The following is a 12,052-nucleotide window of genomic DNA, read 5'->3' as shown; positions in this document are numbered from 1 at the left end:
ACCAGAGTTCAACCCCTCATAAAAAAAAAAAAAAAAAAAAAGGGCTCTGGCAGAAGTAGTCCTTCAAATCCCCACCTAGGGTTTTTTTTGTTTCATGTTCATCAGAGCTTCTACCCAGAACAAACACCCAGTCTTATGGGGCCTCAGTAGGCCGGAGTCTTTCCAGTCCTTCCCTCAGGATGGGGGCCCACCATGGACCAGACGTCCTGTCCTTTAGCTGGATCAGAACAAAAGCCTTGAGTCAGTTCATCACCAAGTTATTTATCCCTATGTCCTTTCTTTGTTTGTTGGTCTCTAGAGAATCCACTTTGAACCTTTGAAGAGACCATGGATAGGTAATCAGCCATACAATGGGTCCCCTCTTCAGGGCGAAGCTTCAAAGGTCTGATAATCAGAAGAATTATGTTAACATATCCCCCTTCTCCTAGAGAAGTTATATGCAATTTCACAATAACGCATAAACAATTTCATTTTTAATACAATGGATACCACAGGTATTAAAGTTAATTCAGGATTGCATATCTGTCACAGTCTGGAATGAGTCAAATTGCTGATAGGGTTTAGTAAACTTTATCCATATTAAACACTGTTGTGAACTCTGCATGCTTGGTAGCTTGATTGCTTTTCATTGTCACTTATTTTATTTAAAGCCAAGATACATCTGAAAATTCTCAAGATGATGAGCAGTTCAAAGCAAAACGTGAATTTTTGATGAGTGGTTTGCCAGAGTCTCTAAAAAGACACATTGCAAAGAAAGCAGCGGTATTAGAAGCATACTCTGTGGCAAGTTGCTCTTTTCAGACGGTTGTCCATGTACAGCAGAAGGATGATCGTAAGTTTTTATTTGTCTGTGAGCCTGTGTAAATTCAAGTAGATGTTTAGGAGAGCTATGTTGAAAATTTAAGGTTCAAAGACCAAGCTTTTTAGTATAACTACGATGGAATAATTGGCAGCTCCTACTTTTTTTTTTTGTGTTGCAGTAACAAAACTTAAGTAAGTTTATTGGCATAAAAAATAGTCTTGTCAAATACAAATTTTAAAACAGAGCTCAGATACTTCAGTAGTATGGAACATATAAATTCCTAAGTAGACAAATAGCATGTTTAAAAGTTATAATACATAATAAAATAGGACTTGAAAAAGCTACTTATTTAGAGAGTAAAAATCTTGCTTTTGGCCAGGTGGGAAATGGAAGCAGCTGATTCTTTTCTGAAAGGAAACAGGATAAGAAAAACCAGAGCAGTCCAGGTGCTGCTACTTCTAACATTGAAAGAAGCTTGGAGCAAAAGGGACCCCTGAGCTGCTTGCTTTTTCCCTAAGAGATGAGGGATTGTGCTGTTATGCTTTCTTTAAGAGGATGAGAGAGAGGAACCAAAGTAGTTGGAGCAGTAGCTGTTGTCTTGAAGAGGAAGGAGTATGACTGACTGAATTTCTCCTGGAGGGGATCGGACTGAGGGAGTGACAACCTTGCAAAGAACTAAAGGAGCCCAGAATGTATTAAGAGGGGTGGGGAGAGCCCAGGATCACTAGGTGGGAGGAAGAAGTATACAGGAGGGTATGCAGAATTGTTTAGCAGGTACTTCTCACTTGGTCTAGGAGGCTGAGTTCATGGATTAAGGACTTTTTCTTAACCATGTTTCAATTCTTACATAGGTTGTGTGGTGTGGAGGTTGACATCACCGTCCTGTCCTCTTCTAACCAAGTTAAGAGAACTAAACACTGAAGTAACTGATGTCACAAAACTCACTATTTCACTTGGTGAATTCTCAGTTATAAATTCAAAACCTAGTGGCAACAATTCTTCAATTGTGGTTTGTATTTTTAGTCTTTTATTGCAAAAATAACTAAGGGTCAGTCAAAGTGGCTTACATTTTCAGGGCTTTTGTTCTTTTACAAAATCCGGTGGCCTTAATTAAGGCATCTGCCCATGATTAATTTATTTAACTCAAAGTTGGTTAATGTAGCTTGCTCCTTCCTGTTATAGCATGTCAAAGGGTATGTAGTCATTGTGCTTAACAAACTAGTTAAACAATTCTGCTTTAATAGTGAATTTTTTTTATGTAGGTTTATTTGGTCAATGCTTTGGGGTATTTTGAATGGCTTTTTATTTTATATTTATTGCAGTTGTCTGGACAGAGATCAGCTTTTCCCAAAATAATAAGGAAATATTTGTTGGAAGAGATCAGATCTTCTAACTCACAGTTTCCTGTGAGAAAAGTTTTTTACCAGTTTCTGAAAAAGCAAACTGAACATGTACTTTTCAAAAATAAAAAACAAGGTTAGTAATATATATAACTAAAACCACTGATGACCTAGAAACAAGTAAATTTCAGGACAATTTAAATGTTTTTAAAAATATATAAATAGAAACATGATCTGAATAAAACTACAGTAATCTTATTTTGGGTCATTGTGATTTTAAAGTATTTCTAAAATTTTAGGAAACAGTGAGAAATGTACTGTGTCAGTACATTTGAAGTTTTGAAATGATATCATGCATTTTATTCTTTGTTGATTAGTATGCATAAAGGACCATGAAACTATAAATTCTGAACTAGATCAAATAAGTTCTGAAAATCAGAAAGAAACCAAGAGGAAAAGAAAAAAAACCGAAGAACACAAATCAAAAAGAAGAAAACAAATTGATAATGTAGAGACTGAATTAAAATCCAAAACTCGCAAGAGAATAGTTACCCAAGTATCCTGCATAAAGCAAGCAGACACAGAAAAAGTAACACACATGGAAACAAATAAACCCCAGGAATCTGATGTTAAAACAACAGAAGACAGTGAACTTGGATCAAAATTAAACCCTGTCTCTGGTAACTTTTTATATTTGCTACTTAAATTCTTAGAAAATGCTCCCATATTAAGTGAATGGACCTAGTTGAGGCTCATGGAATCCCCACAGTGTGCTGCAGAGCACAGTTCCAAATGGTCTCTTCGGCAGATCCACAGAGGAGGAATGGAGGAGAGTTGGGAATGTTGTCAAATGGATAAGCCACTCTAGAGATAATGGCTTAACCCCGGAATGGAGTGATTAAATCAAGGCAGTATAAATCATGATCTAAATTACTTGCTTTAGGTAGTGTTGGTTGCAAATGTAGCAGAGTCTATTGGCTTATCAATTTTGTGTTAATTTGTGCTGTTCCCACAGCAAGGATGTTAATGAGCTCCTAGATTTGTCTTTTTCATTGTATATAAGTATTTTAAATGTGAAACTTTTTTTTTTGTAGGAAAAAATCTTTCAGTAAAACCTGAAATTCTATTGACAACTAGGAAACTAGTCAAAGAAGCAATATATCCACTGTAGAAATTTAAGACTATATGAAATGGGAAGAAAGTAAAGAACTAGTAACATGCAGATAAAATAGCTGATTTTAAATTTAAAAAATCCTGTTAAATACTGATTGATTTTTTTTTTTATAACTATTTTCATCCTGCTTAACCCGTGTGTGTGTGTGTGTGTTAGGCCCAATAAAGGGGTAGCTGGGTGAAATTTAATGGTCTGTGATATGGATGTCCTTTCTGGTCTTAAACTCTATGAATCTATGCATGGAGTCTGTCATGAACTTCGATGTGTTTTGTGTGCATGATCCTCCAACAGGGTGAATTCCGTTATTTCTTTGCCTTTACCCCCCCCAACTTTCATATAGTCCCCTACACACAGCCCACTTACACAGGCTGTGTGCAACGACCAGCATTTGGCTTTAAGCACTTGTTGTGAAGTGTCTTTGCTCTTTTTTGTTGTGTGAGATGGTCCATTTTCCCCCTTCTTATTCTCTTAATTCCGGTGTTCCTGCAAAAAGCCTGCTATAAAACTATCATAAAATTGAACTCAGCTTGCTTAGTTTTTCTAGATGCAGAAATGTTTTTAATGGACAATTTCTATTTTCTTCGCTATAGGTGGTGAAAAGGAAGATGTGCTCTGGACAGAAAAATATCAACCTCAGAACTCCAGTGAACTTATAGGGAACTCAACAGAAATAAAAAAGTTACACAGGTCAGATATGAGAAAATGTATTCTATTGTAAACATATAATTGATTTTAATGAGAGTTTTTGAGACTGTCCCACATGGCATTCTCATAAGCAAGCCAGGGAATTGTGGTTTATACTAAATTACTACAAGGTGGATGCAATACTGGTTGAAAGACCATACTCAGAATAGTTATCAGTGGTTCACTGTAAGACTGGGAGGATGTCCCACAAGGGTCTGTCCTGGGTCCAGTATGATTCAATAGTTTCATTAATGGTTTGCATTACGGAGTGGAAAGTATGCTTATGAAATTTGCAGATGACATCAAGGTTGGACAGGTTGCAAGCACTTTGGAGTACATAATTAGAATTCAAAATGGCCTTAACAAATTGGAGAATTGGTCTGGAATCAACATGATTAAATTCAGTAAAGACAAGCAAAGTGCTACACCTGAGGTGAAAAAGTCAAATGCACACCCACAGATTGGGGAATACCTAGATAGGCAGTAATACTGCTGAAAAGGATCTGGGTGGTTGAGTGGTTCACAAATTGAATGAGTCCAGGTCTACACTGTAGACCTATGTCGGTATAACTACATCACTCAGGTGCGAAAAATCCACATGCCTGAGCAGCGTAGTTATATTAACCTAACCCCCTTGTGTAGACAGCACTATGTTGACGGGAGAGCTTTTCCCATCAACATGGCTGCCGCTTCTCAGGGAGGTGAAGTAACTATGCCAACAGAAGAAGCTCTCCTGTTGGCGTAGTAGTGTCTTCACTAAAGCTGCGCAGCTGCACCGCTGTAACACTGTACATGAAAACAAACCCTGAGTCGTCAGTGGTGATGCAGTTGCAAAAAAGGCTAATATAGTTCTTTTGTGTATTAACATGAGTGTTGTATGTAAGACATGGTAGGTTATTGTCCTTCTCTACTCAACATTGGTGAGGCCTCAGCTAGAGTACTGTGTCCAGTTTCAGGCACCACTTAAGATGTGGATAATTTAGAGCAGTGGTGGACAACCTGCAGGCCACGCCACTTCCCACAGCTCCCATTGGCTGGGAACGGTGAACTGCGGCCACTGGGAGCTCCGGGCGGCCATGCCTGCGGACAGTCAATGTAAACAAACTGTCTCATGCCCCGCCAGTGGATTACCCTGATGGGCTGCAGGTTGCCCACCACTGATTTAGAGGAAGTCCAGAGGAGAGCAATAAAAATGATAAAGGTTTAGAAAATCTGGCCTATAAGGAAAGGTTAAAAAAAAACAGGCATGTTTCATCTTGAGGAAAGATGACTGAAGGAAGATCAGATAAGTCAAATATGTTAAGGACTGTTATAAAGTGTATGAGGATCAATTGTTCTCCATGTCCACTGAATGTAGGACAAGAAGTAATTGGCTTAATCTGCAGCAAGGGAGATTTTAGGTTAAATATTAGGAAAAAGATTCTAACTGTAAGGATAGTTAAGCACTGGAATAGGCTTCCAATGGAGGTTGTAGAATCCACATTGTTGAAGATTTTTTAAAACAAGTTAGACAAACACCTGTGAGGGATGGTCTGGTATACTTGGTCCTGCTTCAGTGCAGGGGGCTGGACTAAATGACCTCCTGAGGCCCCTTCCAGTCTTATATTTCTATGGTTCTGTTGTCTTAACAAAATAATTCTGAACGTCACAATACTGGGGTCTTTTTTAAGGTCTGCAACGTTTGGTATTGTGTTGCAATAAAATTTTTGCAATACTGTGGAAACAAGTTTACTGTCAATTGATATAAAATGATCTGCTATCCTGAAGTTATTTTATGGTAGCGTGTTGGAGCCTCAATCAGGATTGAGGCCTTCTGGCACTAAAGCACAATATACACTGAATTTCTACATTTGATTCTGGGATGGAGTGAAATGTTTCCAATGTTCAGGCTTGCTAGTATTTCAGTAAACTTGATTTTGTCAGACTGATAGCAGTGGGGACTGAAATCTTTTATTTATACACAATGGGCATAACATGTGCAATAGGAGCCAGAGCTCTCCCATGGTTTCTTACACATATGCCTCAACCTGATAGATATATTATAAAATGGAGATTATTTGCAGGATGGAGGATGGTTTAGTCCTCATGATCATCCAATCCTTTTTGCTCTTCTTTTGAGACTGCCTAGATGGGTGCTAGTTATTGTGGTGGCTCTTCTGATAAGGACACCTAATTTTTTGGTTGCATCTATCAATGCAGTTTCCCAGCACTTGTCCCCTAATGATGAAACTGCCACCACAATTCATGTCTCAGACACCATCAAATAGTTGTTTTATGGTAATGATTTTTGTCACAACCATTTGTGCTATATTAGAACTTTTCATTTATGATGCAAATGAAAGGCTCTGCCATTTAAACAAATGGTAACTAATTGCAGTCCAGGTTGGTGGTGACTGTGACTAAAAGATGTTATCTGACTGGTGTTTTGGGCACCTGTAGTAAACTGAATTGACCATCATACTCCTGGATAAGTGTCCCTGACTCAACACCACTATGACCACAAAGATAGCTGCTAAAGAGAACGTACTTTTAAAATGCATATTTAATATTTAGACCATCCTCTGTAATCATGGCAGTTTGTCAGTTTTAGTAATAGCATCAATTGTGCCTTAACAGTAAAATGGAATGTTTCTGGGGAATAAATAATTCAGATTGTGAACTCAACAGAACCCTAACAAAGACCTACATTGAATGTTTTACTAAAAACGTTTACTTTAGAATAATAAACTACTAATCGATCTGTTTGATCAGTCTCACTATTCTCTGTGGTTTATTTCAAATTCTTCTTGGGGAAAAAAACGAATACAATTGTTTCTACAATTGGCTAGGATAAATGGAGAGTGGAGAAGGAATCCTTGAAGAGAGTTCTGAGCTATTCCATCTGAACTTGGGTCAGTTTGAGTAATATTTAATATATCTGTTCTTGGTTTTTTTTCTGTAGTTGGCTGAAAGAATGGAAAAAAAGAGCTGATTGGGAAGAAAAAAGAAATCAGAAGAGTGAGAAAGATGACACTGAGAGTCAGCAAGGTGCTGGAATCTTTTCCACATTTTGCAAAATATTGACTTTAAAAGACATACAATCTTTGTTTGAAAAATATTTTAAATTATTGGGGTTTTTTTAAATATGGAAAGTATTCTGTGTTCACATTGTCTTATTTCCCTCTGATGTGAAATGGCTAGACTTGATAATGGTTAAAATGATTATTAAATTGTTTCCTTTGGTTGAAATAATTGTGTAGATTCTATGGACAGCATGGATTTTAAAGATGACAAATCTGAGAGTGAGGAAGAGAATACTCTCTGCAATACTGTGCTGATTACTGGCCCATCAGGGGTGGGAAAGACTGCTGCAGTGTATGCTTGTGCTCAGGAGCTTGGTTTTAAGGTTTGTTTATAGTCTGCTTTTCTAATTTGTACCTAGCAGTATAAAAATAACTTTTTAAATAAAGGGTATCTGAATTCCCTTTTCATAAATTATTCTTGCAGATATTTGAAGTTAATGCCTCCTGCCAGCGAAGTGGTAGACAGATCCTATCTCAGCTAAAGGAGGCTACTCAGTCTCATCAAGTGGACAAACAAGGTGTAAATGCACATAAACCTTGCTTCTTTAACAGCTGTAGCAGCACTAAGTCCCCGAGTAAGTGTGGCATTTATCTTACTTTTCCTTTTCCTTCATCTGAAGGAAGCTAAAAGACATATAAAAAGTGGTAAACTCAGTTTTGTCAGACTCTGAATGTTTTTGCTTTATTGGTTCAGGCAAAAAAAAAAACAACCCACTCTATTTACTGAATTACACTGTTTTTACAGTGACTTTTAATTTGATTATCCCCAATAATTATTTCTGTGTTGTAGAATAGTGCTACAGCACTTGTATGGGAGGTTAACCATAGGTGAATTAATAAAAACAAGGAGAAAAGTAACTCTGCGTACTGCTGCTTACATTAGACTGTCTTGTACTACATACAAAACAGCTGAACTAAGCCCTGTTCTCAGTTTACCTGAGAAGTGTTTGAGAATATATTTTAAGTTGAAGGCTAATGTAAACCTTGTCTTTCAGAAAAAATAAATTCTCCCAGGAAAGCTATTTCACCAAGAAAACCTCCACTTTCACCCAAAGGAACAGGATTAAAACGAAGTTTACCCCCTAAAACATTAGCAAATTATTTCAAAATAACTTCTAAGCCTGAGAGTAATGAAGAAATAGTAGAATCTCAAGCAAAAAACAAAGGTAGGTATTAGTGCTTATAATGGGGTTATTCTGTTTGAGGTTGGAAAAATTGTTAGATTTTAAGAGATGCTGTAGTTCAAAAGGAATTATTTGGGGGAAGTTGTCTGGCCTGTGTTGTACAGCAGGTCAGATGAGAGGACCACAATGGTCCCTTCTTTCCTTGGAATTGATGAATCATACTGTGCAAACAACTTCAGAGACAATGTAATGCAAGAGAGCATGATAAGTAAATGCGTATTTATACCTTAAACCAGGGTGGGCAACCTGCAGCCCGCGCCACTTTGGCTGGGAACGGTGAACCGTGGCCATTGGGAGCTGCAGGCAGCCGTGCCTGCGGACAGTCAAAGTAACAAACTGTTTCGCGGCCTGCCAGCAGATTACCCTGACAGGCTGCGTGCAGCCCGCAGGTTGGCCACCACTGTTTTAAACTGTTTCTAGGCATTCTAACATCCCAAATATAGGCTAGCATGTATAGAAATGGATTACATGAAATATTGAGGAAAAATAATCAGCTATGACACAGACTAGACAAAGCACTAGAATATACATTATTATTTGTATTATAGTAGTTCCTAGAGGCCCCATCCAAAATTGGGCCCCCTTTCTTAGGTGCTGTATGAACACATAATAGGAAAAGGTCCTTTCCATAGAAAGGCCCAGTTACTGCAAACACTGAGGGCATGGCTACACTAGAGAGTTTACAGCGGCACAGCTGCACCGATGCAGCTGCGCTGCTGTAAGCTCTCTAATGTAGCCGCTCTAAGTTGATGGGGGAGAGCTCTCCCATTGGCTTAATTACTTCAGCCCCTATGAGCAGCAGAAGCTATGTTGGAAGGAGAAGCTCTCCCGCAGACATAGCACTGTCCACACTGGAGCTTATGTCGGTGTAATTTATGACACTCGGGGGTGATTTATATATGTGCTTTACAACATGAGTAGCCTCATTGACTTCAAGGAGACTACTCACTTGTGGAAAGTTAAGAAAGTGTTTGTTTGTCTTTGCAGGACTGGGCTTATGTAGTCTGATAAAGAATAGGAGAAAGAAAGCATTACAGCAGCCAACAATCCTGCATGGATTAGATATCCTAATGAGTTTCTCCTATCTAATTTTTATTTTTAAATGCTGGGCAGTCAGCATTTCCCAAATAGTCAGTAATCCCCAGGAAACTATGCAGATCATTGTCCTCTAGAGACATCAGTGTTTGAATATTTATGTTGATGCAGTTTTTTTCACTTCATACATACAGGGCATTGCTAGGGAACTAATGCATTGTACAGTTGCCTATTAAACTGCTTGAGTCATCTTTTAACTTTACTCTGTCTATATGCAGCAAATACTCAGAATTCATTGAAAGAAAAAGTGGATATTCAAACTAAGTCAACAAACAAGGAAGTGGGAGGAGAGGAACCCAGCAAAAAAAATGCAACATCTCTTATACTCTTTGAAGAGGTAAAACTTAAATATGTCACTGATGTGAAAAATTAATAGTTCAGTCATATTTATTTAAGTATAAGGATTATTATCAACCTTTAAACTAATTCAGCTAGATGTCATTTCACCCATATAGGTATTTCTGAACCAGACTTGCAAAAATTATTCCAGATGAAAAATCTACTCATTTTGTACCATGATGATTAAGAGTGAAGAAACCTACTTATATATTTTATCCACCCATGAAAAAGTTACTCAGAGTATGCAAATTGACAAATAAAATTTTGCAAGGCTATTCTAAACTAAATTTATTTAATTCTGTCAGAGCTATTAGATTCTTATTTAGAACTGCATAAATGCAATATATAATGTTTGTTTTTTAAATTATCCAAGTACCAAATAATGTTTAAAGCATTTCTAAGCAGGCATTAAAAAGATTTTTTTTTCTCTCTCTTTCATACTTTAACATAAATAGCTGAATGGCTTTTATGATGCTTCCTCCACACCTGCTTCTCCCTGTCCCGCAAATAAAAATGCATTTTGCTTTAGAATAAGTGTGGGAAACTACAGCCCAAAATGTAACTTAGAGAAAATTAGTGCTATTTTGCCCTTAACCATAACATCACTACTACAATGCTATAAAATATTGCAAAACTTGAACATATAAGACTTCGTCCTAAAAGTTTTAGGTACGAACTAGTGGGTTTTATTTGTAGCAACTATATTTTTTTAGGTGACAATTACATTACTGGTAAAAGCTGGACACTGTAGTTAAAAAATAAACTACATGACTTTCCATAACTATGAAACTATTACTAAACATTTTACACTTTATTTGTACTTTCTGTAGGTTGATATAATATTTGATGAAGATGCTGGGTTTCTAAGTGCAATAAAGACATTCATGGCCACTGCAAAGAGGCCTGTAATTCTTACTACAAATGGTGAGTAATACTTATTTCAGTAATGGGACTTTGCAGATGTAAGGGTCCACCTGGATAAATCTGATTTACAGTATCAGGGTCAGAGAGAGTAGGATGCAAATATTAATGCAAAGTTAATGTATCTGGCGTTCTCTGTTGAAACAGCAGCTGTGTTTTTATATTTACAAAGGATTATTTTACAAATGGTATATTTGAATATTAAGGAGAAGACACTGCTGTTTTCTTGATGGCTGCTTTAAGAAATAAGGAAAATAGTTCTGAAGATAAAATTTCACAAGGTTTAATTTTGTATCTTTTGTGTAGATCCAACTTTTAGTTTAATGTTTGATGGTTCCTTTGAAGAAATCAACTTTAAAACACCCTCTTTGGTAAGTCTTTTTCTTTTGGAATACAGATAATGTTAATATCTTTTAGTTTAGGATTTAATTAGCATAACTGAAAACCTCAAATTTGAGTTTGTAACTTTTAATTTGTAGGTTTAAAAAGTTATATGTAATCTATTATATTTACTGTTCACTTCTGTAGAAGGATTTATTTTCAGACTAAAGCAAACAATTTTCATACAAGATACAGAATATTTTATATCTGTAGAAGTTCCATTTTAAAGACTTGATTTTGCCAAAATTAGCGTCAGTCACTGAAAGCTAAAAGAACCCTATTGCAGGGTATTTATATAAAAGAAACATCCCAATATGATGATGATGTATACTGGCAAATAGTTTTAATTAAGGCCAAATGTATATTTTAAAAAACCTATTTTTTAAAAACTTCAGTAAAAAATTAAAAGCAGACTTGAAGCTAATTTTTTAAAATAAAATATTTTTGTTCTTTTCTCTTCACTTTCCAGTCTTTGGATTTTAAATCTCTAGGCTACCTGCTGATAAGAGTTAAATGAAAGAAAATCCTCTAGGGCAAATGTTACTCTGTAAATACTACGGATTGTGGGGGCCCTCCGTGGTAATGAAAGAGGCCACCGTTAGGTGTTGGGGGAACCCATGCAGAAAAATTTACACTCCCATTTGCTGTGAAGTCCAGTATGGTGATGCCTCCCTCTGTGTACATACAGTAGGAATTAGAGTTGGGTTTGGGGATCACCATTCTGTCTACCAGCAATTTTAGTCCTCTTCACTAGAGAGAACACTAGATAGGAGGGAATTTCTTGGTACGTTACAGTATACAAAAGTAATTTGCTTCTAATGTGACTAGCCATGGTCTGGATAATTGTGTTTGTCTTTCAACGGGTTTTTCTCATATGCTTTATTCGAGGTAAACATTGCTAGCTATCTACAAGTGCTCTGTTTGGCTGAGAATCTACGAACGGATTTAAAAGACTTTGCCACTTTGTTAACCACAAATAACTGTGACATCAGACAAAGTGTTCTTTACCTACAATTTTGGGTTAGGAGTGGAGGTGGATGCTTGAAAGAAAAAAGTTTAGCACTTCATGG

At 36.9% G+C, this 12,052-nt stretch overlaps 1 protein-coding gene across 5 annotated transcripts in view; it reads left to right on the top strand.

The window, feature by feature from the left end:
• Positions 1 to 12,052, top strand: part of ATAD5 (ATPase family AAA domain containing 5) — a 28,622-nt gene that overhangs the window by 10,534 nt on the left and 6,036 nt on the right. For 3 of the 5 annotated variants that reach the window (XM_043528543.1, XM_027817491.3, XM_043528541.1), the window contains exons 7-19: positions 651 to 832; positions 1,654 to 1,811; positions 2,125 to 2,278; positions 2,520 to 2,822; positions 3,907 to 4,003; positions 6,942 to 7,027; positions 7,240 to 7,385; positions 7,487 to 7,637; positions 8,058 to 8,228; positions 9,560 to 9,678; positions 10,511 to 10,604; positions 10,908 to 10,972; positions 11,871 to 12,051. In XM_043528543.1, the coding sequence (XP_043384478.1) occupies positions 651 to 832; positions 1,654 to 1,811; positions 2,125 to 2,278; positions 2,520 to 2,822; positions 3,907 to 4,003; positions 6,942 to 7,027; positions 7,240 to 7,385; positions 7,487 to 7,637; positions 8,058 to 8,228; positions 9,560 to 9,678; positions 10,511 to 10,604; positions 10,908 to 10,972; positions 11,871 to 12,051 (1,907 nt within the window). The remainder of the gene's footprint in view (positions 1 to 650; positions 833 to 1,653; positions 1,812 to 2,124; positions 2,279 to 2,519; positions 2,823 to 3,906; positions 4,004 to 6,941; positions 7,028 to 7,239; positions 7,386 to 7,486; positions 7,638 to 8,057; positions 8,229 to 9,559; positions 9,679 to 10,510; positions 10,605 to 10,907; positions 10,973 to 11,870; position 12,052) is intronic. The other 2 variants (XM_043528544.1, XM_027817493.3) reach the window with 1 other exon arrangement.

The sequence above is a fragment of the Chelonia mydas genome, chromosome 14 (genome assembly GCF_015237465.2).
Source record: "Chelonia mydas isolate rCheMyd1 chromosome 14, rCheMyd1.pri.v2, whole genome shotgun sequence".
Lineage (NCBI taxonomy): Eukaryota > Metazoa > Chordata > Testudines > Cheloniidae > Chelonia > Chelonia mydas.
This window is presented reverse-complemented; position numbering and strand designations above follow the sequence as displayed.